The sequence below is a fragment of the Canis aureus genome, chromosome 24 (genome assembly GCF_053574225.1).
Source record: "Canis aureus isolate CA01 chromosome 24, VMU_Caureus_v.1.0, whole genome shotgun sequence".
Taxonomy (NCBI): domain Eukaryota; kingdom Metazoa; phylum Chordata; class Mammalia; order Carnivora; family Canidae; genus Canis; species Canis aureus.
In genome coordinates this window covers 44,726,112-44,753,747 of record NC_135634.1, presented here as the reverse complement: position 1 = coordinate 44,753,747, position 27,636 = coordinate 44,726,112, and the positions used below count along the sequence as shown (strand labels likewise).

Below are 27,636 nucleotides of genomic sequence, written 5' to 3'. Positions count from 1 at the left end.
CTAGAGGCACTGCTACCGAGCTAATTCTGTTTAATGCTGCTGTGTGTCCATACTAAGATGCTACCCTATTAATGACACCTCTTCTGAACACTAAATAAAACACCTATGCATATTTCAGACCTAAGCCCAGCCAGCCATCAGAGCATGGCAGATGGGGAACCCAACAGAGCAATGAATATCCCAGCTATTCCCACAATTCCTGGAGCTCCATCCCCATCCTCCCTGCTTCATCACAAAGTGGTTAAGTGGGTTTGAGAAGCAGAGGCTGTGGTGTGTTGGGTGTCAGCTAAAAGCAAGATGAGTCCTCAGAGGAAGGAGCAGGTAAAAGGATGCCAAAGGTCTATCTGGGGAGCAGACTAATTGTAGTATGTACTGCTTAAGCAAGCACTTAGGGAGCCGACTCTGTAACACAAGGAAGATGACAGGATATATGAGCTGGGAGATCTAGGCATCTGTGTGCCACTTACCATCAGGGTACTCTGAGTCTCTAAGTCCCCTTTCCTCACTGTAAAGTGAGGAGGACTGTAGTAATACTTACCCTTACCAGCCTGAGGAGATTGTTTGAGTGGATGGGATTCAATGGCTTATTATACATGAAGACACTTTACACAACACTTCACAAAGGTGTTCTTAGCACTCCCATCACTATTCTAAGGAAGCAAGCAACAGAGCTGTAAAGAAAATGAACCTAGAGGCCCTTAGGGCCCTGGGACAGTCAGACAAGTGGTCACACACTTCACAGAAGTCAAGCTACACTCCCTAGTCTGCTCCCCAGTGAGAAAGATAAGGATAAAAGACCACTTGTCAAGAATGAGAGTGCCTGTTTGGGGTCTAAAAAAGAATAGCTGTAAAAACTGACAAAGCTGGGAGGTGTTCTTGAGAAACAGTGTTTCCAAAAATTTCCTCAAAGTGTGTTCCACTAGATAGCATCAAGAAGAATTTGGTGGTAAAATCAGTGTGGGAATAGGCTTCCTTAGGCCTTTCCTGAGATCTTAAAAATAAATTTTCAATGAGGATGTGGGATGTAGGATGTGTGAAATTTATTTAACAACAGAACCCCTTTCCCACAGAGCATCTATCAAGGGGTTTCATGAAACATACTTTGGGAATTAAACTCTCCAGTTGGACAAAAGGTTATACAGGCACACGGATCAGGTAAAAAGGGAAACAATACTTTGTTGACATTCAATCAACAGTCAACACCTGCTGGACAGTTTGGAAAAAGGAGAAACCCATTTTTTAACCATGGTACTGAACCACCCTGAACCACCCTGAACCACCCTAATCCCCGACCCTCAAGATCCACCAGTTGTGCAACCCCGCACTCCACAGTCACATACATTAAATCTACACTTTTATTTTTTGTTCTAAAATGTGCTTTTGTCTCTCATCGAACTTTAATATCAGTCCAGGACCTCCACCTCCCCTTTAAAAAAAAACAACACACGCACACAAGCACACACGCCACCCTCCAACCAGGTGAAAATTCCCCGGCGATTAGTCTGTAACAAATATTGACACAAAGGGGAAAAAAAGCATGTTGAAATGTATTAGAATCAGAACCTGTACAAAAAAAAAAAAAATTAAAATATAACCTGAAACTGTTCAAGTTCAGAAAGGCTAGTCAAGTCCTTTTCTCTTGCCAGGAGAATGCCATCATCGGTGGGCTCTGGGTCATCAGCCAAGGAGGGGTGGAAAGAGAGACAGAAGCAGCAGCAGGTCCTTCACCAGACAGAGGGCCCTCGGCACTACCATCCCCAGCTCAGCCATCGCCGGGAGGGATAAAAGATCTTGGGAGAGCAGGTGTCAGCAGACAGTCCTGGGCAGCAGCTGGGGCCTTCACAATGAAAACCAATCTGCGTAGTCAGGGGGCAGCAGGAAGCATGGCCAGCAAAGAACACCAAACGGGAAGAAACTTCTGCCTCCTAGCAGACCCACAGCAACCTCCACTGGTGCTCAGGTACCAGAGGTTAGTCAACCCAGTGCTCCCAACTAATGAGAGATTAGAGCTGGGCTTAAGAGGCTGAAAACCCGCAGGTTTAGTAAACATAACCCAGCATCACATCCCTCCATGGCCTGATCAGAGCTGCCAACAAGGGATAAGGCAGGAGAGGGAAAAAAAAAAGCATTTGATACCTGGCTAGAGATCACCTGCACCAGTGTGGGTACTGTGGTACACGGGGCTGGAGAAGGCAAACCCTCCTCCTCACTCAGAGAGGAGCCTCCCTCTGTAGTCATCCCTGTGGGCTGGCTAAAACTGCCTCCGGCTTATGACCAGCCTGACAAAATGACACGGAGCAAAAGAAAAACTGGGAGGGAGACAAGCCCTTAAACAAAGACAAGAACCTCCTGGAAGGAAGCTGGGCAGTGTCTGACCCTGTTGGGATGGCATCAGTGGAGCCCCTGAGTCTGAAGGAACAACTGGGGGGAAGAGGGAGCAGGTGAAGAAAAGATGAACGGTTCTTCTGGAACAGTACCAACAGGGTGGGAGGCGCTGGTGAGGGGATGGGCAGGTCTGGAACTCACTGAAGGTAGAGAAGGGAGGAAATAGGCCCTCGGTGTCCCCTCCCCACCTGACCCAGGCCTGGTGAGTGCCAGCTGCCCCAGCCGGCCCTAGTGGCGGCTGGAGACCAGACCTTTCACTTTGGACATCTTCTTGGTGGGCTGCCTCTGCTCGGCATGAGGGGGACACTCCCGTTCAGCCAACTGTTGCTCCATCTCCTGAGCCGAGGAGGAGGCGGTGGCTTTGAGTGTCTTCTTAATGTTGGTAACCTGAAGGGAGACACAGAATTAGTGTGCTCAGCCTGTAAGTGCCAGAAACTCATTGACTCTTGTTCTCACTGTATTGGGGGCCACCCAGGGAAGAAACCAGAATCCTCTACAAGAAAATCTGAGATTATCTTCAGAAACCCAGATGAAGAGAAGCAAGAAGGAGGTACTCGTAGAAGACACATGGAAATGAGTCAAGCAAAAAATGGAACTAATGCTTGATTGGTTGAAAAGAGGGAATAAGGCAATGGAAGTGGGACCACCTGGCAGAGAGGTACAACACAGCAAGTGAAAGAAAGCACTGGTTCAAATGGCCTTAGAAACAAAAAGGGAGGGATCCCTGGGTGGCGCAGCAGTTTGGCGCCTGCCTTTGGCCCAGGGCGCAATCCTGGAGACCCGGGATGGAATCCCACGTCGGGCTCCCGGTGCATGGAGCCTGCTTCTCCCTCTGCCTGTGTCTCTGCCTCTCTCTCTCTCTCTGTGTGTGTGACTACCATAAATTTAAAAAAAAAAGAAAGAAAGAAACAAAAAGGGAGCCCTAAGAATGCTATAGTCAGTTAACTACATTCATGTATTGAAACTAAAAATATTTTCACAGGAACTCTGGCAATACAGCTCCATGAGCCTTCTTGAATAAACAGCTAGCGGATGAATTTCAGCCAACCAAGTAACAAGTGACGAAAACATAGTAAAAGGACTGGCAAAACACAATTACACCAATTTTCAACATATGTTTCTTTACTTAACAAAGGAGGGCTCAAAACGACTGAAGCAACTTCTGAACATTTTCCACATCAGAACATGTATCCTTGGTATCCTCTGTGTACTGTTATTATGATTACTCTACAATTTTTAAATTAGTCCGTTTGCTTTTCACTTATGTACAGTGCTGCTATGAACAGTCTTCTATGTTCACCTGTTCGTACTTTTGTGAACAGCTCTGGAAGACATATTACTAGAAGTGAGCTTTCCAGACCAAAGGGTTGGCACATTTTACATTTTAACAACTATTGCTATCTTGCCTTTTGAAAAGAAATGACACCATCTTCTACTTCTACCAACTGTGCCCTCCTGTGCTTGTTTACATACACATTCCCCAGCACCAGTTCTTTTTTTTTTTTATGATAGTCACAGAGAGAGAGAGAGAGAGGCAGAGACATAGGCAGAGGGAGAAGCAGGCTCCACGCACCGGGAGCCCGACGTGGGATTCGATCCTGGGTCTCCAGGATCACGCCCTGGGCCAAAGGCAGGCGCCAAACCGCTGCGCCACCCAGGGATCCCCCCAGCACCAGTTCTAAAAGATCTTTTATGCTTTTGCCCCTCAGCCAGCTGAAAGGAAGAAAAAGGGGAGGAAAAGCATTCAAAGGAATACGAGGTAAAGGTGCTTCCCCAGTTCGATGATCCCCGTGTTCTCTGGGAAGCAGGCTTGGTTTTCTATAAAGAAAGGAGGGAGTTGTCAGGGTCAAAAGTTCTCAGCAGTCAGAAAACCAGGAGATTGAGTAAGAGGCAGTCCCAACACAAAGAAGAAATAATGCTATGACTGAGGCCAATGCCAGGCTCCTGAAAGAGATTTATAATCTGCAGAATGAGCCTTGACTAGATTAAAGCTCATCTTTTATTTTGTTTTTTGTTGTTTTGCAACGTAGGAACAGCCATGCCCTAAACTGCTGTCACCTCAATTAACACCACAACCTTTCTGAAAGGAGTGTCAAGAGAGGATTGTGAGCTGGACAGTAAATACAGAGGGCATCCTAAGTCAAGTGTGGCTTCATCCAGTGTCTTGCCTGTCCAAGACATGCCATCTCCAAACACCAGGATGGCTCAGTCAGCTGAACATCTGCCTCCTGGAATCCAGCCCTGAGTCACTGGGCTCCCTGCTCAGCGGGTAATCTGCTTCTCCCTCTCTCTCTGCCCCTCCCCCTGCTCATGCTTATGCTCATGTCCACTTTCTCTCTCCCAAATACTTTTTTTAAAAGATCTTAAAAAAAAAAAAAAAGATATGCCATCTCAAATCCCAGGCACCCCATCTCTAGGGACTCACTGCTGCTTTCGTATCTCTTATTCAAGAGTTACTTGGGGATACAGTGAGAGAAGAATCTGAAGCAAATGGATGGCTTGCTGCCTTCTCATATAAAAGAGGTATATTTGGGGACGCCTGGGTGGCTCAGTGGTTGAGTGTCTGCCTTTGGCTTGGGGCATAATCCTGGAGTCCCGAGATCAAGTCCCACATCAGGCTCCCTGCATGGAGCCTGCTTCTCCCTCTGCCTGTGTCTCTGCCTCTCTCTCTCTCTCACTCTGTGTCTCAATTAAATTAAATTAATTTTTTTTTTTTTTTTTTTTTATGATAGTCACAGAGAGAGAAAGAGAGAGAGGCAGAGACATAGGCAGAGGGAGAAGCAGGCTCCATGCACCGGGAGCCTGATGTGGGATTCGATCCCGGGTCTCCAGGATCGCGCCCTGGGTCAAAGGCAGGCGCCAAACCACTGCGCCACCCAGGGACCCCTAAATTAAATTAAATTAAATTAAATTAAATTAAATTAAAAATTAAAAATTAAAAATTAAAAATAAAATAAAATAAAAAATAAATAAAATAAATAATAAAATAAAATAAGGTATTTGGTTTTAGTTTATTTCAAGGCGTATTTTGGCCACCCAAGCAGGTCCACCAAATACACCTGTTTTGGCCACGTAGAACAATTGTGACAAGTCTACTTCTTTCACAGAGCCATTCTTCAAATGGTGACATATATCCCCACAGACTTGTCTTCCTTGGCCTAAATGTCCCTGGCCTCCTCTAATTTTCTTGAGTGGCTAGCTTGCAGGTCATCCATATCTCATTACCCCAGATGACCCAGAGTTTGTCAAGTCCTTCACACCATGGACCTCAGTAACTTTCAAATGGGACTGCACTTGCTAACAAGACTGCAGCCTAACTCCATCAGAGACCTTAAATATTCAGACAGGGATCCCTGGGTGGCGCAGTGGTTTAGCGCCTGCCTTTGGCCCAGGGCGTGATCCTGGAGACCCGGAATCAAATCCCATGTCGGGCTCCCAGTGCATGGAGCCTGCTTCTCCCTCTGCCTGTGTCTCTGCCTCTTTCTCTCTCTCTCTCTGTGACTATCATAAATAAATAAAAATTTTAAAAAATTACTACAAGGTTGAAATATTGTTAAAAAAAATATTCAGACAAAAGGAGTGTGAAGAGCCTCCAGGGAAAGACCATTTTTGGCTATGCAGCAAAGGTGGACAAGAGGAAGGAGAGTCACAGCTAGAAAGGTCAAAGATGAATGAGAAGAGCTGAGAGGTGGGGAGAATGACCCTTTAGGAAGAAGCAGATGCCAGACCACAAGATCTGTCACTAACTTAACTCCTGGAATTCTCTACAGAATGGAAAACAACTTCTTTTGCCCAATTATGGTTTGTTATCTACATGCCTGGAACATGGCCTATTTTGTGAATATATATATGGCAAGAGCCATATACTGACATTCTGCAGAACCTGACATAAGCACATTCAAATATAAAGAAAATACACTCCAAAATCAAATATAAGTGAGAAGGTATTTTGTGATGCTTCGACTAATCATGACCTCCTCTCCAGAGTGCTTGCTCAGAGACAATGAAATAGCTCATAATGTTATTGTTCCTATACTGGAATTGTAAATAATATGCATTATTTCTATGAGAAGCTAAAAGGAGAGAGAATATTCTCAAGCAGTTTATGATAGGACTGACTTTATTAAGGGGAAGGCCCTGGAAGCTAATATTCACCAAAAGAATGCTGTTATAAGATTTTGGGGTTAAAAAATAATAATAATAAAATAAAACAAACAAACAAAAACATTTTTTCCCTCCTAGGACAAGCAATCTAATTTAAGGACAAATAAAAGATCAACTTAGTTGAGAAAATGGCTAAAAAAGTTGGGTTAAGAGTAACAGAAGCATAAATACAAGCAGAACAGGACAGAATTACACCTTTGTTCTTGGTAGATTTGTTTTCTTTTTAAGTCAACCAACAGCCTTCCATGCGCCAGATGCTGGGGAACAATCAGCATCCTACACTTAGTATCCAGATTACAGGTTTACTAAATGGAAAAGGTATAAGGCTCTGGATTTTGACCATGCTGTCTCTTCAAATTATTACCGCCACCTGGTGGCAGCATCAGACTCTGCCAGCAGAGTAACCACAGCTGTAGTTTTCCAACAGTTGGCCTCTGATAACAAATCCATGTGCACTGGCTCTCTCTTTTTCAATAACCATAATTTAAAGAGCCCATACTGTTCTCTAAGTATTGGTCATTCCTCAACATCAGTCAGCATCTTCTTTTATCAGATGCCATTTGTTATGCAAGTAAACTTGAGCCGTTCAAAATTCTGAAATTAGTATCATTCATTTTTTGCTAGTGAGCAATTAAAACCCACCACCTACCACACAATTAGCAACAGTCTGGGCACAGTAGTGCCACCAGCAGTGATCAGGCTCCTCTTGGGCTACCAACCATGTTAAACTGTTACACTGGCTACCCCAGGTCAGTGGGCACATTTTACCTCCAAACTTCAATTGTATCCAGGGTTTAATTTATAAGTAAGAATCAATGATAGGAGAGAGTGGTTAGACACTTCCTACTTTGCTTAGACATCAATCCCAGATCAAAGAGGCCACCATACTCAACAGGGAGGATTACAGAGCTTATTAGAGAAAGCAGCAGGCTTACCATCCTAATTGAACTTGTTGGCTAATGCTAATGTAGTTCAGACTTCTTTGGCTAGAAGTAGGGTTAAAAATTAAACAATGCACGGAACATTCACAGACTCCATATATACATATATTATGTAGGAGCGTGTGTGTGTATCCAAAATAAATATGTTCTAGTTCATGAAAAGTAAAGTTCAGCAATCCACAGACACACAGGGCATACCAGAAATATTCAGGACAACAAATAATTTGAGCACCTACTGTGGGTTAGGCATGTGACAAGGAGCTAGTCTTATAAAGAAAGGTAAAGAAGACAGATTTTATTATCAAGGAGTACATATAACAGAGTAAGGGAAACCTTCAAATTCTACAAATTCCCCTTTATTTTTTTTTAATTTATTTTTTATTGGTGTTCAATTTGCCAACATATAGAATAAGACCCAGTGCTCATCAAGTGCCCCCCTCAGTGCCCGTCACCCAGTCACCCCCACCCCCCGCCCACCTCCCTTTCTACTACCCCTTGTTCGTTTCCAGAGTTAGGAGTCCCTCATGTTCTGTCTCCCTTTCTGATATTTCCCACTCATTTTTTCTCCTTTCCCCTTTATTCCCTTTCACTATTTTTATATTCCCCAAATGAATGAGACCATATAATGTTTGTCCTTCTCCAACTGACTTATTCAAATTCTCCTTTAAAAGGCACATCTACGTATTTCTTATGTTTCTGGGTCCCCTTTTGCCATACTCTTGGACACATGACTTACAAAACTCATCAAATACCATGTACACTTCAAGTTCCATCACACTAGAAAAGGACTTCCGATGCTAAACTTTTTATCTTATGGGCTCCAAATTCTGAAGTCGCTTCACAAGTGTCCAGGTCACAGGCACACAAGCTCCCATTAACTGAAGGCTAGAGCCTGTGTTCCTGAGAGGCTAAAAGTGTCCAAACAACCAAGTGTCACTACAACCACAATCACACACATCTTCACTTGCATTTCATCTGCCAAATGTTTCCCCTTCCTTTTTCAACATGAAATCTATCATGCATGTTCAAAGGTTGCAACATACATATATAGCTTAGAGAATAAAATGCAGACTGTGCACCCACCACACAGCTTCAGATACAGAGCAGAACTAGGGCTTTGAAGCCCCAAGTGCCCCACCTCTGCTCCTGCCCCCGCCTCACCCCTCCACCCCAATGCTAACCACCACCCTTTCATTTTCTTTAAGACCCACTCCCTTCTGCTCTACAGCTGCAAAGTACACAAGTACTGTAGAATGACAACATTTTCCACTCTCAAGCCTGCTCACCCTCCGGTGACCAGGAACCAGAAAGAAGACAGCATCAAAAGCAGGGACCATCCTCATCTGTAGCCCACTGCCTATTTGCTGGTGACTGTTGCACCTACACCAAGAACCACAAGAGGAAGGAGCAAACATGGATACCCTGGAGCAGGTAACAGACATTCTCTTCCTTACCTCTGCCTCTACCTGCTGCTGAGTTCGGCTGTGGTTCTCCTTGTACTGGTTGGCTCGCAGAACTTGCTGCTCGATGCCTAGCAGAACCGCTTCGCAGCCATCGCACCTACAAAGGAGGTAACCAGCCCTGAGCCACAGAAAAGCCGGGGGCTCTCCTCCAGCCTCCCAAACCTCCATCCCCAACTCCTGATAGGGACTTCCTTTAACACTGTGTCTGCCAAGGAAGGCTATTGCCCTACACTCCTTCCAAGACCAGTGTTTCTGGATATATAACACAGAGCACCTGGAGATAAACATGAGGATGTGGGATGGTTTCCTAGAACATAGCTTGAACGTCAACCTTTGTATCCCATGGGAAAGGTTTACAGAATGTGCCACTAAGGAATTTGGACAGTCCTTACAGGTAGCACGGATTCACCACTTTTCTCAACAGAAAAAAATGATTTTCTAAAGATTGCCCCTTTTCTCAGAAGCCTGTTACTTTTGGGGCACTTGGGTGGCTCAGTCGGTCAGTTAAGCTTCTGGCTCTTGATTTAGGCTCAGTCATTATCTGAGGTCATGGGATTGAGCCCCACATCAAGCTCCACACTCAGTGTACAGTCTGTTTGTCCCTATCTCTCTTCTCCTCCCCCTGCTCCTCTCATTGCTCATACTCTCTAAAATAAATAAAATGTTAGAAAAAAAAAAAAGTTTGTTACTCCCTAATTGCCATCCCCCTCATTATTTCATTTCTCCACTTAATTTCAAAATGTTAAAACCTAAAAAAAAGTTGAAAGAATAGTACTACGAATACGCATTTACCCTCTATCTTAAAGTCAGTAACTGCAAACATTCTGCTGTATTTGGAGTACTGCTCTACCTAAAAATTCTATTTCAAATCTAACTCCAGTGACTCCACAAAAGCTTTAAGAATCTGTACTAGTAAACATTCTGGGATGGGGTTAGGATGGCACCTCTGGGTGGAAACACGGTGAAGCCACACTCTGGGCATGAAAAGAGCATCAGTCATCTCAAAGATGGAGTAAGGCGGCTGATGAAGTAGAACTTGAAACCTAGATTTGTGTGCCAGGGAACTTTCACGGGAGGGGGTGTTTTCTAAGTTTATTTCCTATTTATTCTGACTGAACACTTTTACAATCTTTTGAAAGTTCCTGCCTGTGTCAGATGTTATAAAGGGAAGGTGTCTGGGGCCATACTTGAGACAGAACCTGGGGTAAGGGGTGGACAGCACATGCCCTGGGAATAGTAGCTGAAGTGAAGGAAGCTCCGAGGGGTTTGGACAGGGGGTCAGGGAATCAAAGCTGGGTCATTCATTCCTGGAATGTTTCAGTCTGTTCTAAAGAAGACAATTTCTCTACTCCTCTGGACAAAGCTTGCTCACCCTGCTTCAATGATTTCCAACACCACCACGTGCCTGCCTGGGGACATGCTCTCTTCACCTCCAACTATACCTGCTCTAACCTTGCCCTCCTTCAAAACTCAGCAAAACCCTCTTCAACTAGGCCTATCTGGCTTTATAAGCTCCAAATCATTTTCATAACTCCGTAACAAATCCTTGTAGAATGTCCAAAGCTCTTGCAATCATCAAATCACCATTAAAACAGAGAACATGCAAATATCCCACTTATTTTTATATTCCAGAATATGGTTATCAAATAGTCTGTGACTGTGCTTCAAATTAGACTAACCCATTCCTTGTCTTTACTATCCCTCACAATGTTTTACCAACACTAGCCCAATGTTATTGACTCAGCTGAATGTGGGTTCTCAAATCCACAGAATCTGATCAACACTAACTTCCTGAGCTTAGTCAAACTTGGAAGCTGATTTTGCAAAGCACTGGATCCGTGTCACACTGCTAGGCTTCAGCTTTAGAGGCTGTAGCTGCTGCTATTAAATAGTCCCCTCCCCACCACCAGGAAGAGAATAATTTTACAACCAAGGCCCTGGGAGACCTGCAGGGATTCCTGCTGCCATACAGCTCTGGTCACAAATGCAGCCCCACTCCCTAGCATACTGTCCTAAGGCTCCAGCTCCCAAGCAGCCCCAGCTGATACCAGGAGACAATATTTCCCCAAGCAGAGGCACAAAGGGCATGTGTCCCCCTACCTAACAAGAGGGGACCCCTCCTTGTTTCAGCCTCACCATTCATGCAAGGTCTTGACAATATTATTGATATCCTTCTTTCGGATGTCACGGCCAATGCAGAAATCCACTTCCAGCAGCTGGTTTCGCTGGTCTAGCTTCCCCTGGATGATATCAGTATAGACAGCCTCAATGATGAGGTCTTCCAGTTCCCGGAGATTCCGCATCTCCAGGTCCTTCAGCAGCACAGAGTAGGGGATACACTGCAGATAAAACCATGTGATATTTACAAAAAACACTGATGAGCACTAAAGAAAATGCAGGTGTACACCTGTCTCAGGGGTTTGGGAAATGCAGTCTGGTGAGCTGTGAGACCTATGGGATCCAAAACAAGACCCACAGCATCCAGGAATGCATTCTCCTAGATTCTCTACCTCCTGCACTTCATCCAGCCTTTAGCTTTCATGTCATGAAGCACTCTTAGGAAGCGTCCCAGAGGAGAAAGGGAAATACTCAGTGTCTGCCACTCTGCCACCTTCTGGAAGCTTGCAGACTTGACACAAAATGCCTGATCATCACAAAACTCCAATTTCAGACACTGGAGAGAACTGGCTGCCGCCCAGAAGAGTACAAGCAAAAAAGTTTGCAGGTTAACATATCCACCCATAGGTGGCCAGTGGGTACTGCCAGCTTAGAGGTCATCCTGAAGTTTTTATCTGTTTTCTCAGACTCTTGCCATCAATATCAATTCCCCAACAATAGTCCCTTGTTGAGCTATATACCAACACTTTGCATTTATCCAAGAAAACTGTATATCTAAATATCCAGTTTTCTAGACATATCACTACTAGTTTGGAAGCTAACAAAGCAATCTAATCTCAAAAACAGACAAGAGGAAGAGGTATACAAATAAAAGAGTAACAGCAAACATACCTAGAGGGGTTTTCTATGACTGAAGGTCTGAAACCCAGGGACGTAGATGGGCTTATAATGACAGGTCACAAAAATTTTTTTAAAGTTACTCCTACTTTTTGCTACACTTGGGGAAGTCCATGATCAGGCCAAAATAAGGGGTGGGAGGCCATTTCCTAAGAAAATAGGCCTCCCACCCAAATTGCCAAGCTGAGAATCACAAATTTGTTATTAGACCAAGGAAAATGATCTGAGCAACTGAAATGGCAATGCAATAACAAATCTACATCTCTCAAGCTCAATTACAAAGGGGAAATGCAAAGAGCAAACCCCTTCCAGTGACAAAGCCCCACAAAAACTTAAGACAGTTATGCCAGGATTAGGTGGAGAGCCAAAATCAACTGTAAATTAACCAAATCTGGATCTTCTTTGTTAATGGCTATGAGAAGCTGGCTGCAAGGCCTCTTGTAAACTGAGTAGGGCAGAGAACTCAGAGATATGATGGAGTGGTTATCTTACAGAAAGTTAGGATCTAAAGATAGCATATAAGGCAAAAATTCTGATTAGGATAATTAAGCTTGATAATTTCCAGAAAAAAGCAGCATATTAAAAATCTAGCTCAGTAAGTCCAACATAGCAAAAGTCTTTCCCCCAGCACTGGTACAGCTCACTGTGCAATGAGCAACAGATGAAGTGGTTAACTTGCCTTAAGATGTCCCCCTGTTTGAAAAACTATGAATCTTCAAACAGCAGCCTCCCTTTGGTACGGCAAAATGCTCAAACCAAGTGAGTCACTGTAGCATGCCAGAGCTGAGACCTGCTGATTCACGAGGCATACTTTTCCTGGATGAAATACAAATACTTGTCTACACTATTTTAATTGTTACCTTCATCTCTTTTGTCCATTGCCAAGAAAATTTTATGCATTCATGATATGACTACCGTGCATAAATGGGAGCTCCTGCACTGATGCCAGTGTGACACCTGCCTAAGGGTGAGGAGCAAGAGAGGAAAAAGTTCGGCACTGTACCTTCATTCTTGACGCCAAGCTCACGATGGTAAGGTGTTTCAGCTTGTTCTGCTGAGCTGTGCTCAGTTCTGGCAGGCTCTCCTTGTTGGCTGCTCAGTCCCACCCACCAAAAAAAATCAAGACACAAATAAAATTAGAATTTCTTTATGGAATAAGCTCACCATCTCCCCACACCAAATCTACCATTGATTCACTGTCATGACTCTGCACTTATATTCATGAAATGAATGTTCTATGAGCACCCCGTGTCTTCTCTGGAGGACTATGTACTCCTGAAAAGCCAGGCATGAACGCACAAAATGATAGGACAATCATCTTAATGGAATACTATGTGTGCCCTATGTGACATTCAACCTTAGCATGTCTTCACTAGGAATCTGTTATGTGCAATGCCCCGTCTTAAGTGATTCAGAAGAGTCAAGGAGGGATAAGATGGCCTTGCTGGGGCTGCTACGCTATACAACCCCAGGGATAACAGCCACCAGGACTTGTGCAACTCCAGGGCCTTGGACTGGTTCTCGGTCTTACAATCAGTTATTTCAACAGCTATAGGTATAAGACAAGAACCACCAGAAAAAAAGGCACAAACTACCAGAAGAGAGTAAGAGGCTGAGGAGGAGGGGGGAGGCAGGAGGGAAAAGGAAAGAAACAGAGAAAGAGAGAGAGCAAGTGAGCACAATCACCTTGCGAGGGACGGGAAAGAAAAAGAAAGGTGGAGTTTGAGATGAGCCTTGAAGAACAGGCAAAATTCTAATAACAGTAATGATAACAACAGCAATGGCTGAAGCTGCAGGGCCCATGTACACACACATCCAGTCAGTCCTCACAACATTCACAAGATAGATTCCAAATGTCTTCAACTCCTTATCCATAATCCTGGATTCCAAAAAGGTGAATCTAAACTGATTTTCTTGAGCATGCTGCTGAAATTCATCTGGTGGCAATTCCTGACCTCAGCTGAAGCAGGCTTTTAATCCCACTTGTTGTAAATCTTCGTTTGTTTAGCTGCAAGATTGTGGATGTGTTTTTACTACAGGTACTGCCCACATCTTGGAGGTGTTACATAAAAAGGTATATGCATCATATCACCTCTTTAGAGTCCCCAAAATTCTAATTTCTGAAACATCTAGCCCAAGGAGTGCAGGTTAAGGACTGTAGACCTCTTATTACTCCCATTTTACAGATTAGGAAACTGAGGTACAGAATTATTTAATTTGCCAGAGGACACATAATTAGTGAAGTGGAACTAGAATATAATTCAGGCAGTCTGGTTCCAGGGTCTGTACAATGTTGTCTCTTTAGTGAGGATGGAAACAAAAGACACAGTGGAACAAAGTGAAGGTCAGAAAAAACTGGCATGTGGCAAATCATCCAGGATGACACAGCACAGGGGAAGTAGAAGTGACCAGGAGTAAAGAAAGGGAAAAAGAAGTCTGGGATATAGTAGGGAAGGCCCTGAGTCATACCATTAAAATAAACTACCAGGCTCTGTCATACAAAAACTAGGGAAGCCAAACAAAAATGGCTTGAGTGGAAGGTAAGTTAGTGTTTAGTAATCTCATCCCGGACACTTAAGATCCTAATATAAAATGACTCAAATGATCGGAGCCCCTGGCTGGCTCAGTCAGTGGAGCATGCAATGCTTGATCTCGGGGTTATGAGTTTGAGCTCCATGCTTGGTGTGGAGAAGGAAGGAAGGTGGGAAGGAAGGAGGGAGGGAAAGAAGGAAGGTAGGTTCAAATGACTTACAAAAGAGAATGGGCTAAATATGTCATATTAGAGTACAGAAAGTTAAAAATGACTACAAAGATGTAAAATATGAGGACGCCTGGGTGGCTCAGTGGTTGAGCGTCTGCCTTCGACTCAGGGCATATTCCTGGAGTCCCAGGATCGAGTCCCACATCGGGCTCCCCACAGTAAGCCTGCTTCTCCCTCTGCCTATGCCTTAGTCTCTCTGTCTCTCTCATAAAAAAATAAAATCTTTAAAAATAAAAACATGTAGAGCATGATAAATGTCTATGAAATAAGTGAAAACAGATACAATATTGTGTACATAACTGAATGACACCTACATAATAGAAAGCACAAGGGAGAAAAGTCCAGCACCATAATGCTAACTGCAGTTTAAAGCTGATATAAAACTATGAATGACTTTGCGTCTGATTTTCCAAATTCTCTTCAATATAATGATATTATTCTAATAATATTTAGGACATTTAAGTACTTTACAAATGGGTATTCTGACACTTCACAACATTTCAAGTGTTCTACAAACACTAGTCCTCAAGAATCTCATCTGGAAAATAAATAAGGAGTATATTTACACATGAGCATAAACACAGTCCTCCTTTTACCCACAGAGAAATAAAAGATGAGAAGGTAAAAGCCTCATGCGAGGTCACCTACAGTACACAGTAAAGTGCAAAACAGCCAGGTCAGAAAGCTCCCATCCCATGCTTTATATGCCAGACCTCAGTGATCCTCATGGAGGCAACATGTCCAAATAGAATGACATAATTAAGAAAAGTCTTTGGAAGATCTTAACCAACTCACCTATGTAATCTGGATATGTCCCATAGGCGAACAGGTTCAGCAACTGCAAATATGCAGCATTAGCTCCTTCTGCAAGCTGAAGGAGGGGAAAAAACAGTTCACAGATCAAGCTGTCTACTAATCACTGCAGTGTTTAAGCAAAGGGTGATAATCATGTGCTAACAGTTGACTGTTTTTACTAGATGGCCCCCGAGGTCCCCTCCAATTCTGATTCTCTGGGAAAAAAATAAGTAAGATTTATTTAATTTTAAATTTAATTTTTCTCTCTCAGGAATACCTGTTTTACACTCCACATAGTGTAAAATAGCATGCCTAAGCAACTGCTTTTGTCACACACACCCACAAAGCAGTAAGTATTGGGAGCAGTTCAGGTTTTCTTAGGAGTTCCTTGCCACTAAGACAAAGACTAGAGGGGCACCTGGGTGGCTAGGCCAGTTAAGCATCTGACTCTTGATTTTTGCTCAGGTCATGATCTCAGAGCATCCTGAGATTAAGCCCCACATTGGACTCCATGGTCAGTGAGGAGTCTGCTTAAGGATTCTCTCTCCCTCTGTCCCCCCCCACAAAATAAATAAATCTTTAAAAAAAAAAACAAAACAAAACCAAAACAAAGACTAGAACAGCCTTTTAAAAAATTTTTTTTCATTTGTTTGAGACAAAGAGAGAACACAAGCGGGGAGGAGAGTCAGAAGGAGAGGGAGAAGCAAACTCTCCACTGAGCAGGGAGCCAATGTGCTCCATTCTAGGACCCTGAGATCATGACCTGAGCCAAAGGCAGACGCTTAACCAACTGAGCCACGCAGGCGCCCCAAAAGATTTATTTCTTTGAGAGAGATAGTGAGCAAATTAGAGAGAGAGAGAGAGAGAGAGAATGAGAGAGAGGTAGTCAGTCCTCGAGCAGGGGGAGAGGGAAAGGCAGACTCCCCACTGAGCAGAAAGCCAGATGCAGGGCTCAATCCATGACCCTGGAATCATGACTTCAGCCAAACGCAGACGTTTAACCAACTGAGCCACCCAGGCACCCCTAGAGCAGCTCTGTCGACACATCAGGTTGGAGTGTACAACATGAGCGACTATCAATCCAAACCGAATAAAGTGTAGGGTAGATTCCAGGTTTCAGGACTACATGAATAGTATGAATGCGGAGAGAGATTAGAATAGCATAAAGTGTAACAGAAGAGCCCAGGTGGGAGAGGAAAGCACAATATCAGGCAGTTCCAAATAAAAATGTTCATTAAAATTACTTATTCTTTTTAAAAAATGTACTTGGGATGCCTGGGTGGCTCAATGATTGGTCATCTCCCTTTGGCTCAGGGCATGATCTCACGGTCCCGGGACTGAGTCCCACATCGAGGTCCCCACCTGGTTCCCGCTTCTCCTTCTGCCTACATCTCTGCCTGTCTCTCTGTATCTCTCATGAATAAATAGATAAGATATTTTAAAAATGTATTTATTCCTCACTAATGTGGATGGCAAAGAGACATCTGTAGAAGCAAAACAAAAAGAGATACTGCTCTGCCTGGAATTGCTCTGCTCTACTGTCAATTATCTTAACTGGGTGTTTCTTTTACTCACAAATACATATTGGACACAAACAGTAATACTACTTAATTTAAACTATCTTTTAAAAAAAGTTTCCAAGGAGCACCCGGGTGGCTCAGTCGGTTATGCATCTGACTCCTGATTTCAGCTCAGGTTGTGAGATCGAGCCCCACACCAAGTTCCACGTTGGACATGGAGCCTGCTTAAGATTCTTTCCCTCTCCCTCTGCCCCCCCCCACTTGCTCTCTAAAATAAATAAATGAATCTTAAAAAAAAAAAAATTCCAAAAACTACATCTATTATTTCAGACCACTGAAAAGCAACTAAGATTCCCAGCTCACATGTGAAAAAAAAACAAACCTGGGGAGATAGAGATAATTTGCTCAACACTCTCACAAGAACTCTGGCTTCCTAATAACCCAGTCTACCTTCTCAGGTTATCAACAACCTCTTGAGATCTAAAACAGACAAGGAAGAGACCATCAAATCTAGCCCCTACTTTCAGACAATTGTAAAACTAATCCTAAAAGACTATTTTCTCTAGAGCAGATGCTCCAAAACTTCTCCCACTAGCCTAAATCAGTGTCTTTCTCATTTTAATTTTCATTCATCTCCTCTCAGCCAATCTTCCATAGTTATGAGACAACCACTTGGCATATTCATTCAGGCTTTTCATGAACCTGAAGGAACATATTACCCCTTTGTCATCTCTTCTGTGGAAAAAATGATGAGCTATCAAGCCATAAAAAAAGACATGGAGGGAATTTAATGCATATCACTAAAAGAAGCAAATCTGAAATGGCTATATACTGTATGATTCCAACTATATGACATTCTAAAAAAGTCAAAACAAGGAAGAGGGTAGAAAGATCAAAGATTGCCAGGGACTGAGAAGTGAGGGAGGGACAAATAGGTGGAACACAGAGGATTTTTAGGGCAGTGAAATTACTCTGTATGATACTGTAATGGTAGACACATGTCATTGTACATTTATCCACATCCACAGAATGCACAACACCAAGAATGAAACCTAATGTAAATTATAGTCTGGATGATAATGATGTCAGTGTAGGTTCCAAACTGGTAGGGGTTATTGGTAAAGGAAGGAGGCATGTATGAGGGCAGGGATATACCGGAAATCTCTATACTTTCCTCTCAATTTTGTCGTGAACCTAAAACAGCTCTAAAAAAATAAAGTCTAGCACCTGGGTGGCTCAGCGGTTGAGCGTCTGCCTCCAGCACAGGGCGTGATCCCGAGGTTCAGGGATAGAGTCCTGAGTCCCACATCGGGCTTCCTATGGGGAGCCTGCTTCTCCCTCTGTCTATGTCTCTGCCTCTCTCTCTCATGAATAAATACAATCTTTTTAAATTTTTTTTTATTTTTTTATTTATTTATGATAGTCACACACACACACAGAGAGAGAGAGAGAGAGAGGCAGAGACACAGGCAGAGGGAGAAGCAGGCTCCATGCACCGGGAGCCCGATGTGGGATTCGATCCCGGGCGCCCTGGGCCAAAGACAGGCGCTAAACTGCTGCGCCACCCAGGGATCCCTCTTTTTAAAAAATAAATAAATAAAGCCTAGGGGTGCCTGGGTGGCTCAGGTCATGATCCCAGAGTCCTGAGACTGAGCCCCATGTTGGGCTCCCTGCTCAGCAAGGAGCCTGCTTCTCTCTCTCTCTCTCTCTCTCTCTCTCTGCCTGCTATTCTCCCTGCTTGTGTTCTCTTGCTCTCTCACTCTCTGTCAAATAAAATCTCAAAAAAAAACTTTTTTTAATAAGGTCTATTAAAAAAATAAACCTACTTTAAAAAAATTTTCCTTATAGGATTTCTTTTACATCTCTGATAAATTATATTTTTACTAAAAGCCTACTGTGTATCAGACTACATATTAAGCGCTGAGGAAACAATGGGGAGCACAACAGACCTACCCTTCCGAGCTTACAGTCCAACAAGCTAGGCTGACATTAAATAAAAATTCATGGAGTGCCTGGATGGCTCTTAACCAAGTCAGACTCTTAATTTCAGCTCAAGTCATGATCTCAGGGTTGTGAGACTGAGCCCCACATCAGGCTCCATACTGCGTGTGAAGCCTGCTTAAGATTCTCTCTCTCTCCCCAACCTCTTAAAAAAAACCTCACAATTAAAACATAAAAGTGGCTTTTTCTGTCTCCATCTATAACAGGAAGACAAGATGATGCCAGGTTCATACATCAGCAATGGAGGGTCATGGAGAACTGCTCCAGGTTCCTCATCAAGAGAAATAAGATGTGCAGGAGCAAAGTCCCATAATCCAAAGGTTCACATCTCTGCCATGAGGGGTTAATTCACCACAAGACTGTGGACATGGAGCCAGTAACTGATGGCAAAGGTGTCCTAACAGTCATGAAGTACAGAACCAGGCAGCAAAAGCCAGCCACTTCCTATATGTGGACCACCATCGACATGAATGCCCAGGCCACCTTCTGCCGCATGGCATACACAATCAACGAGAACAAGCACCACAGTGATCTGTGCATGGAGTCCACCCCCAGAGCTAGTGCCATCCTGGGCAGCCAAAGAGAAGTTGTGATGGTAAAGAGGAAGCTGACCCACCCTCCAAGAGCTTCCAAGCACAACCCCCAATGTAATAAAGCTGTTCCTAGATTTTTCAATCAATCAGTATAAAAGTATCAATAGATAAATGTAAAAGTATCCAAAGTGAGAAGCAGAAATTGAAAAGTAGAGGTTGCTTTACAACTGTTTTACCTAATCATTCTTCAATCTTCTCACGTTTAAGGCACAACAATCACAACTAAATACCCAAAGTTTCAATAACAATAAAAAAAGAAGCAAAGTAAAAAAGGACTACTTCCCAGCTTTTCCTCGTATTTTTTTACACATCCACTTAGCATAACATTGCCATTTTCAACAAGACAATATATTCTTCTTCATGCCCAGCTCACATTCAATAGCAACCATTTTCTGCTTCATATATACCTGACCAATCTTTTTGTCTGTATGTGCATTGGAGGTTTTTCGGTCCTTGCAAATGCCTGAAACTACTCCTGTTAAATATCAGCAATGCTTACACTCTACTTCTTATTTATCAAGTTCAAGTGGATTTGTCCCCTACCTTTCAAATTATTGGCAACCCAATCTAATTTACCCCAAGTTGAGATGAAAATATTGACAAGAAAGAGCCCAAAACATCATCCTTACTCTCTTTCCCTCTTCCCCCACAATTCCCATCCCTCCCTCAACAGTGCCCCTCCACAGGTCCACAATGCTTCAGCACTGAAATTCCCTGGGAACCTGGATAATCACAGGAAGGTTTAGAACAAAGACAGAGAAATTGGAAACTGCTCTTACCTCCTGCACATTGGCCAGCTCCAGCAGTTCTCCAAAGACATATACTCCAGGAGCTTCCAAGACTTGGCTTATGAGAGCAGTGAGGGCTGAGCCACTGGTACCTTTGGCTAGTAAAATAAACTGTTCCAGGAGGTTACTTGAGGGTTTCTGTTCACCTGCCATTCTCTGGCCTTGAGATCTGTCCAAAAAAATAAGTGTTTCAGCCATTCTTCCTTCTCCTTTGCAAACTCTATGCTTAGTTAATGCCATATCAGACATCAGAATACTTTAATCGTAATAGTATTCAAAAAAGCAAAACAGTCCAGATGCTACAACCTCTTTGTGAGATGGGTAGGGTTCCACCTGGTGTTAAAGGGATTGTGTCCTTGCTTTGAAACACACTTAGCAAAAACCATTTCATTCATCCCCATGTGGCTGTCTCCCAACCACAGCACCCTCTAAGCCCTTAAATCTGACAAGACCCAAAGAAACACAGAGGAGTTTCTCAGTAACTGTTTTAGATCTACTTCACTTATAGATTCTATTTAAGAAGGAGAGAATTTTGCCCATACACAGAGGCAGCAGATGTAAGCAAAAGCGATCAGTCATAGCTTATGGTGTGTTATTAAAACCCCACCTATAGCCAGATATAGAGAAGGAAAACCACAAAAAGCATACAGGAATGATGTCTCATTGAATCAAAGATGTCGTATGAGCCTAGAAAAAGGGGGAAAATCATGCTGAATGATAAGCAACATAATCAAACTAAGAAAATACATGCTGTGTAAGTCCATGTGGAAAATCCCTCTATTTGACCTCCTGCTGCTTATGTGATTTTTACCAAACATGACTTTAGAATGTGTACAAAATCTCAAAAAAATAACAAAAAGATTTGAGAAAATAAAGATGTTGTATTGCCATCCTGAAGACATTAGGGGAGGGTGGTCCCTCAATTTTATAATCCAATTACATGCTGAGTGTACCCCAACACACACACTGCATACCTACTCTGCAGGAGTCCGGTATGAGAAAAGACTACTCTACCAAGAACGACACATTTTGGGACAGTGCGACAAAAAGAAGAGGTAAAATAAAGTGAGGAAGAGAACAATTCAAAGTATAGTTTGGTGTAATCTCTCCGAGTTTTCCTGTGGAGGCAGAGCAGCAGTCCTTTCACAGTGGGAGAAAAACAAGCACGGAGCCTCACTTAGGGTTACATAAGAATGTCTTGTCGTAAACAGAAAAAAGTGAAGCGCTAGGGAATAAAGTTGCTGAGGAGGGAAAGGGAAAGAGGAGAGAGAGGGGCGTAGGGTGGGAAAAGGCGGGAGAGAGGTGATGGAACGAAAAGCTCCCTTCCCAGCGGACACATGTGGAGACTGAATGGAAGGGCCTGGGGTGGAGAGGGAGCAGAGAAATGGACAGAAACTTCGGTCCCTCAAAAAAAAATCTCGGCCTGAGGCGCAAAGCCTGCAGGGGCAAAAGGGTAAGGATGCGTTGAAATTCGCTTTTTTCTGAAGTGGGAGGGCCGGAGGAGGCGGCGAGGGATACAGGGGAGGTGAATTCGCGTCGTGCGGGGGCGCTATTCTGAGGCACAGCAGAGGGGCAAAGAGGCAGCTTGTGGGGGTGGGGAAGCGAGAACCGCCTCTGTAGAGGGACCGAGGGTTGCAGGCTTGGGTGGACTTCAAGGCGGGCGGCGTGCTCCAGGGAGGGCCGCGGGTGCGGAGTGAGGGGCCGCGGGGCGTGCTCCCCGGGGCGGGGCCGGAGCGGTGTGGCCGCGGGTTTTCCAGGGGGCCTGGCGCCAAGCCAGACGGCTGGGACGAGCCTGGCGCGCCGGGCCCCGCCCTTTCGCCGACCCCTACCTGCCCTCACCTCCTCTCCGTCCTCTCGGTCGCTGGCTCGGCCTCCCGGCGCCTGTCCGCAGGTTGTCAAGCGTCCATGATCGGCCCGGCGTCCGACGCTTTTCTGCCTCCGCCGACCCGTTGCCCTTGCGGCTCCCCCGGAAGCCTCCCGCCGCTGCACTCGAGTTCCGCCCACACTAGGTTCCCCCCACGGCGTTGGCAGCCTCAGACCTCCAGTGCGGCCTGGGCCTGGGAGAGACCTCCGAGGTCGAAGCCCGGGAACCGGGTGGAGAGGAGCCTGAGGAGGCGAATGCAATCCAGGCAGAGCTGGGGCCTGGCCATCAACATCAACCTGCGACGCCCGAAATTCACCCCTTCGGCCAAGCTTTACCCCTCAGGAGCTGCCTACGGCGGCTGCGGCTCCCCCGGATGCAAAGACATAATAAGTGTAATAACGACCGCTTATTGAGCGTTTTCCCATGTGCCAGGTGTGTACATTGTCTCGTTGAATAAACTCTAAGCTTAAAAATCCAAAAACCAGTAAGTGGCAAAGTCGGCTTGGGACCCCGGGCTCTGGGAAGCCAAAGACCATATTCATGATCTCTGTTCAGAAAAACGTTTTAAAATAAGATGGAAAAAATAAAAATAATTAAAATAATAAAATAATAAATAAAATAAAATAAAATAAAATAAAATAAAATAAAATAAAATATAAAATAAAATAAAATAAAATAAAATAAGCAAGATGAGCAGCCCGGGTGGCTCAGCAGTTTAGGGCCTGATCCTGGAGACCCGGGATCCAGTCTCATGTCAGGCTCCCTGCATGGAACCTGCTTCTCCCTCTGCCTGTGTCTCTGCCTGTGTGTGTGTGTGTGTGTGTGTGTGTGTGTGTGTCATGAATAAATAAATAAATAAAATCTTTTAAAAAAATAAAAAATAAAATAAGCAAGAGATGGGCTGAGCCAACAATGGCTCTGTGAGCAAAATGACATATGTGAGGTTGCATCTAGTACTTAGCAACTTTCCTGGAAGATGGCTAAGAAATGCTACACAGCTGAACACTTAAGCTGGTTCCTTTAAAGTATACATCACAGACTTTCCGGTCTTAAAGACAAGGAAAATAGCCCTATTTGCCTTTGGTGAATTAGAGTGCAGAAATCAGACAGATGCAAAGGAGCCTAGCACCAACCCACTGATTTATGCAAAAATGTCTTGTTCTAATTTCTATGTTCTGGTAGATTATATAAAGAGAAGACAAGGTTCTTGCCCTCAAAAAGCTTCAGTGTGGGGGCGCCTGGCTGGGTCAGTTGGTAGAGCATGCAACTCTCAATCACCAGTCCTGAGTTCAAACACCATGTTGCGCAAGAAGCTTACGAAGAAGAAGAAAAGAAGAAGAAGAAGAAGAAGAAGAAAAGAAGAAGAAGAAGAAGAAGAAGAAGAAGAAGAAGAAGAAGAAGAGAAAAGCTTCAATAAGTTAAGTGCTATGAGAAAGATATGACAATACTTTAGAAGCATAGAAGAGAGTATGTTGGGGGAAAGAAAACAGGCATCTTCCAGGCAAAAAGGGAAGAAAAGGTGGCTGACCATAGTCACAGAGGCTTGCCCTGTGTAGCATATACTAATGCAGAAAAGAAACCCAGAGTGTCTGGAATACAAGGCTCAGGTTTGAGAAATGAGGGCTACAGACCTGGAGTCAGGTCATTAAGGGTGTTATAAACCACACGCACGGCACTATACGCAGTAAATATCTTAATACTGCAGAGTCCCTACCTGGGATAGCCCACAGCCCTGGAGAGAGACAAACCTGTCTGGCTATAACAGCCAGTTGCCATAGGCACCCTAGAACTACAGATTAAGGCTCTTTTCCTGCCTGTGCTCTGGAGAAAGGTGATTTAAAGCAGGGTTCTGGAGACGAGGCTTGAGTTGAACATGGAAGAATGAGCAAGCAAATCACAAAAAGTATAAGCCATGTAAAGGAGTTATTATTTTATCTTGAGGGTGCTGGGGGGGGCAGAACTTAGGGCTTCTAACCTGTGGAGAAGTGTGAATAATTGCCACTTTAGAATGCTCACACTAGCTGCTATAAGAATGGATTGGATATGGAGAGAGCTGGAAGCAGGGAAACTCTTGAGGTGATTGATATAGTACAGAAAAGAGATTGTGAGATCCTGAACAAAGACAGTGGCAGTTGGGCATGAAACAGAAGGGACGTGGTGGGAGGCATTTAGACTATGGAATGTGTCCGATGTGCTGACCAGCTGAATGCAGGGATAGGGAAGAAGGGTATCACCCAAGACTCTGGCTATTCACTCAGAGGTGATGTTTCTAAGTAAATGGGGCTGCAGAGGAAAAAAAGAAAATTTGCGGTAATAGGAAGATAATTAAGTTCTGTTTGAGTTCATAAATATTCTAGCAGTACTTCCACTTCTTCCAGTATAATGTCCAGACTCCAGGGCTGCAGAGAAATCCCTTCTCAGTATGCTTCCCTCCAACCTTTCCAGCTTTGGCTCGTCCCACCCTCTTACAGCCAAAACCCTAGGCCTTCCTATGCCCAACACAACTTCCACCTTCCCTCTCTGACACCAGGGCCTATGCTCAAGCTTGCTCTCCGTCCTTTTTTGCAATGCTCTTCCCTATTTTTGCCTGTTAAAATCCTACCAACCCTGTAGGCAGAGATTTCTTCAACTCAATGCACAAAAGCACTAATCATAAAAGAAAACACTGAGCTACTACACTACATTATAATTTAGAATTTCTGATTATCAAATGACACCAATGCGAGAATGAAGAGGCAAGCCACAGAGCTGGAAAAGATATTCCTGAAGCCTGTATCAAAGAACTCCATATCCAAACTTCATAAAGAACTACAAATCAGTACGAATAAGTAGACAAAAAGCCCAATTTAAAAAGTAGGGAAAAGACTTGAACAAGCACTTTACAAAAGAAAACACTGAAATAATTAAAAATCATATGAAAAGTGCTCAACATCAGAGACAATGTAAGAAAAGACTGTAATAAGATACCACATTTATAGCCAAAAGAGCTAAAGTTAGAAAGACCTCTAAGACCCTGGTTGGTTTTTTTTTTTAAGATTTTATTTATTTATTCATGAGAGACAGAGAGAAAGAGAGGCAGAGACAGGCAGAGGGAGAAGCAGGCTTCATGCAGGGAGCCTGACTGGGACTCAGTCCTAGGTCTCCAGGATCATGCCCTGGGCTGAAGGCCGTGCTAAACCACTGAGCCACCCGGGCTGCCCAAAGAACCTGTTTTGACAAGGATAAGAGTCAACTAGAATTTTCTTACGTTGCAGGTGAAAGGGAAAATGATACAAACACTTTGGAAAACTGACATACTGTTGCTGATCATATGCATACTGTACAAGCCAGCCATTCCTCTCCTAGAAATAAGTGCAGTCTACAAAAAGAAACCTATAAGAATGCGCATTGCAGCTTTAACAAAAGCCAAAAACTGTTAACTGATAACATAAATACCCATCAATAGAACAGATAAATATTGCTAGATACACACAATAGAATACTAGTCAGTAATTAAAAAAAAAAAAGCTGCTACATACAACATGGATGAATCTCACCAAAAAAAAAAAAAAAAACACACAACTGATGAAGAAAAAAAGCCAGGCTCCTACTGTACATACTGTATGATTACATTTAAATGAAATTCACAACAAAACTGATTTATGGTAATAGAAGTCAGAATAGTTATCGGGATGGGAGGATGCAGTGCTGATTGGGAAGGGGCACAGGGGTGCCAGAAATGTTCTATATTTTGATTTGGGGGGTGGTGACACAGATGTATACAAATGTCAAAACTGTGCCCTTCCTGCATGTCATACCTCATGAACAAAAAAATTTTAAGATAAAGTTTTTTTAACAGGAAAAAAAAAATCCACCCATCGTTCAAATTCAAATGCCACCTCCTCCATCAAGTTTTGCCAGCTGGATCTGATCTTTCCATCAGAACCTCTGTAGCATTCTGATGACCTTTCCTTTATGACATTTATTGCAGTTCATCTTGAATCTCAGCAGAGTCTCCTTTTTTTCCTAACTAGATGGTTATCTTCCTGGAGGCAGTGACAATGCCTTTTCACCCTTTACCGGAAACCTGAAAAGGCTCTTTGTTGAATTACATGGAAGGAAAAATTGGGTGGGTGCCCAGATGGGTGAAAGGGGGACGGGAAGAGGAAGGAAGGCCTCGGAAAAGAGATAGGAGATGTCCAAGGAAACCTTAGCTTACGCTACAATTTTACCTAGTTCCTGAAATCACATTAAATGTCACCTTGAGCAACAAATAACAAATCAAAACACTAAGTCCTTCCTAGACTGAAGATAAACAAACATCACACTCCTTCACTTACAGGAAATCCACCAAAATGAATGCTTACCTAACCTCTGGGTGTTTCAACCTGGATGAGGATACTTCACTAAGGAAAATAATAATCACACAGCCATGCTGCTAAAAATATCGCCACCTCAGTGTGGTGTAAACAGCCCAAACTGAGGGTCAGGAGACTTAGAGCCGAATTCTAACTCTGTCCCAAGTTGCTGTAACCAGTAGACGATCGCTTCGCCTCTCTGGGGCCTCAGTTTCCTCGTATGTAAAACAACAGAGGGTGGTTTGGCAAATTCTCTTAATATCCCTTCCGGTAGGGAGAGTCTGAGTATACGATCCATATCTCTCCCAGCCCAACGCAGGAGCACACCAGAAACCCCTGCAAAACAAGTAAAAGGCGCCCCAGACCAACAAACAAGCACGATTTAAAGGAGTCATTTTATCTTCCGTGGTTTAATCAAGTGTTTTTGTTTGTTGTTTGCAGCCTTACCATGATTTGCAGGAGATTTCTGAGTTCCATGTAAACAGATGTTACCTCCCTGTGGGCTGTCATCCTCTTCTGAGAGTTAAGGGGGTCTTCCCGCCCAGTTTCAAGTCTCCGAATTCAGAAACCCCCAAAGCTGAGGGAAGGTTTACGAATTTGCGCACACTGCGCGGCACACTGGAGTCTAAGTTACAGAGGAACAGGGTGCAGGGAATGCTGGGATTTGTAGTCCCCGGGCCTCTTTGTTGCGTGATGGGATCTGTGGTTCCCCCGGGCACTCCCCCGGAATGCTGGGAAATGTAGTCTCTCTCACATCGCACAGGGCAACCCGCCGTCATTTCAGCGCCCTAGTGTGCCCCGCGGAGGGAGCGGGCCCCTCGAGCCTCTGCAGATCTGAAGCCAACCCTCCGCTGGGGCAAACTCTAGGCAACAAGACCTAAAGAAAAATGTGTCCTACGGGACTTCCCGGGGAGGGCCCTTCCCACTGACGCTCGTCGTCCCCCGGCGAAGCCGCTGAATGTTTCTATTGGCTGCTCGGGATGCCAATCGGCGAGGAGGGCTTTCCATT

General features: G+C 44.0%; 1 protein-coding gene and 1 long non-coding RNA gene across 4 annotated transcripts; one reads left to right on the top strand and one right to left on the bottom strand.

Annotated features, from left to right (window-relative positions):
- Positions 1 to 1,337: 1,337 nt before the first annotated feature.
- COPS7B (COP9 signalosome subunit 7B) lies at positions 1,338 to 27,445 on the bottom strand. 3 transcript variants are annotated; one of them, XM_077869219.1, is made up of 7 exons: positions 27,075 to 27,445; positions 20,418 to 20,595; positions 15,525 to 15,600; positions 12,972 to 13,060; positions 11,090 to 11,292; positions 8,945 to 9,050; positions 1,338 to 2,772 (listed from the first exon to the last, which is right to left on the bottom strand). In XM_077869219.1, exons 2-7 carry the CDS (start codon positions 20,577 to 20,579, stop codon positions 2,614 to 2,616), a joined length of 795 nt encoding a protein of 264 aa, XP_077725345.1. In that variant the 5' UTR covers positions 20,580 to 20,595; positions 27,075 to 27,445; the 3' UTR covers positions 1,338 to 2,613. The 3 variants fall into 3 exon arrangements, with proteins under 3 accessions (XP_077725345.1, XP_077725344.1, XP_077725346.1); XM_077869218.1 differs by lacking the exon at positions 27,075 to 27,445 and adding an exon at positions 22,266 to 22,404; XM_077869220.1 differs by lacking the exon at positions 27,075 to 27,445 and adding an exon at positions 22,256 to 22,361.
- LOC144296211 (uncharacterized) lies at positions 21,581 to 22,771 on the top strand. Its single transcript, XR_013363366.1, has 2 exons — positions 21,581 to 21,879; positions 22,318 to 22,771. It is a non-coding gene; the product is annotated as an uncharacterized LOC144296211 (long non-coding RNA).
- Positions 27,446 to 27,636: the final 191 nt, after the last annotated feature.

Bases quoted from the DNA above. Each gene is read 5' to 3' on its own strand.
- COPS7B (XM_077869219.1), bottom strand. From the start codon at position 20,579: ATGGCAGGTGAACAGAAACCCTCAAGTAACCTCCTGGAACAGTTTATT. The intron at 15,601-20,417 runs GTAAGAGCAGTT...CCCCTCCTTCAG, and splicing joins AGCTGGCCAATGTGCAGGAG to CTTGCAGAAGGAGCTAATGC. The intron at 11,293-12,971 runs GTACAGTGCCGA...TTTTATCTGCAG, and splicing joins GCTTGGCGTCAAGAATGAAG to TGTATCCCCTACTCTGTGCT.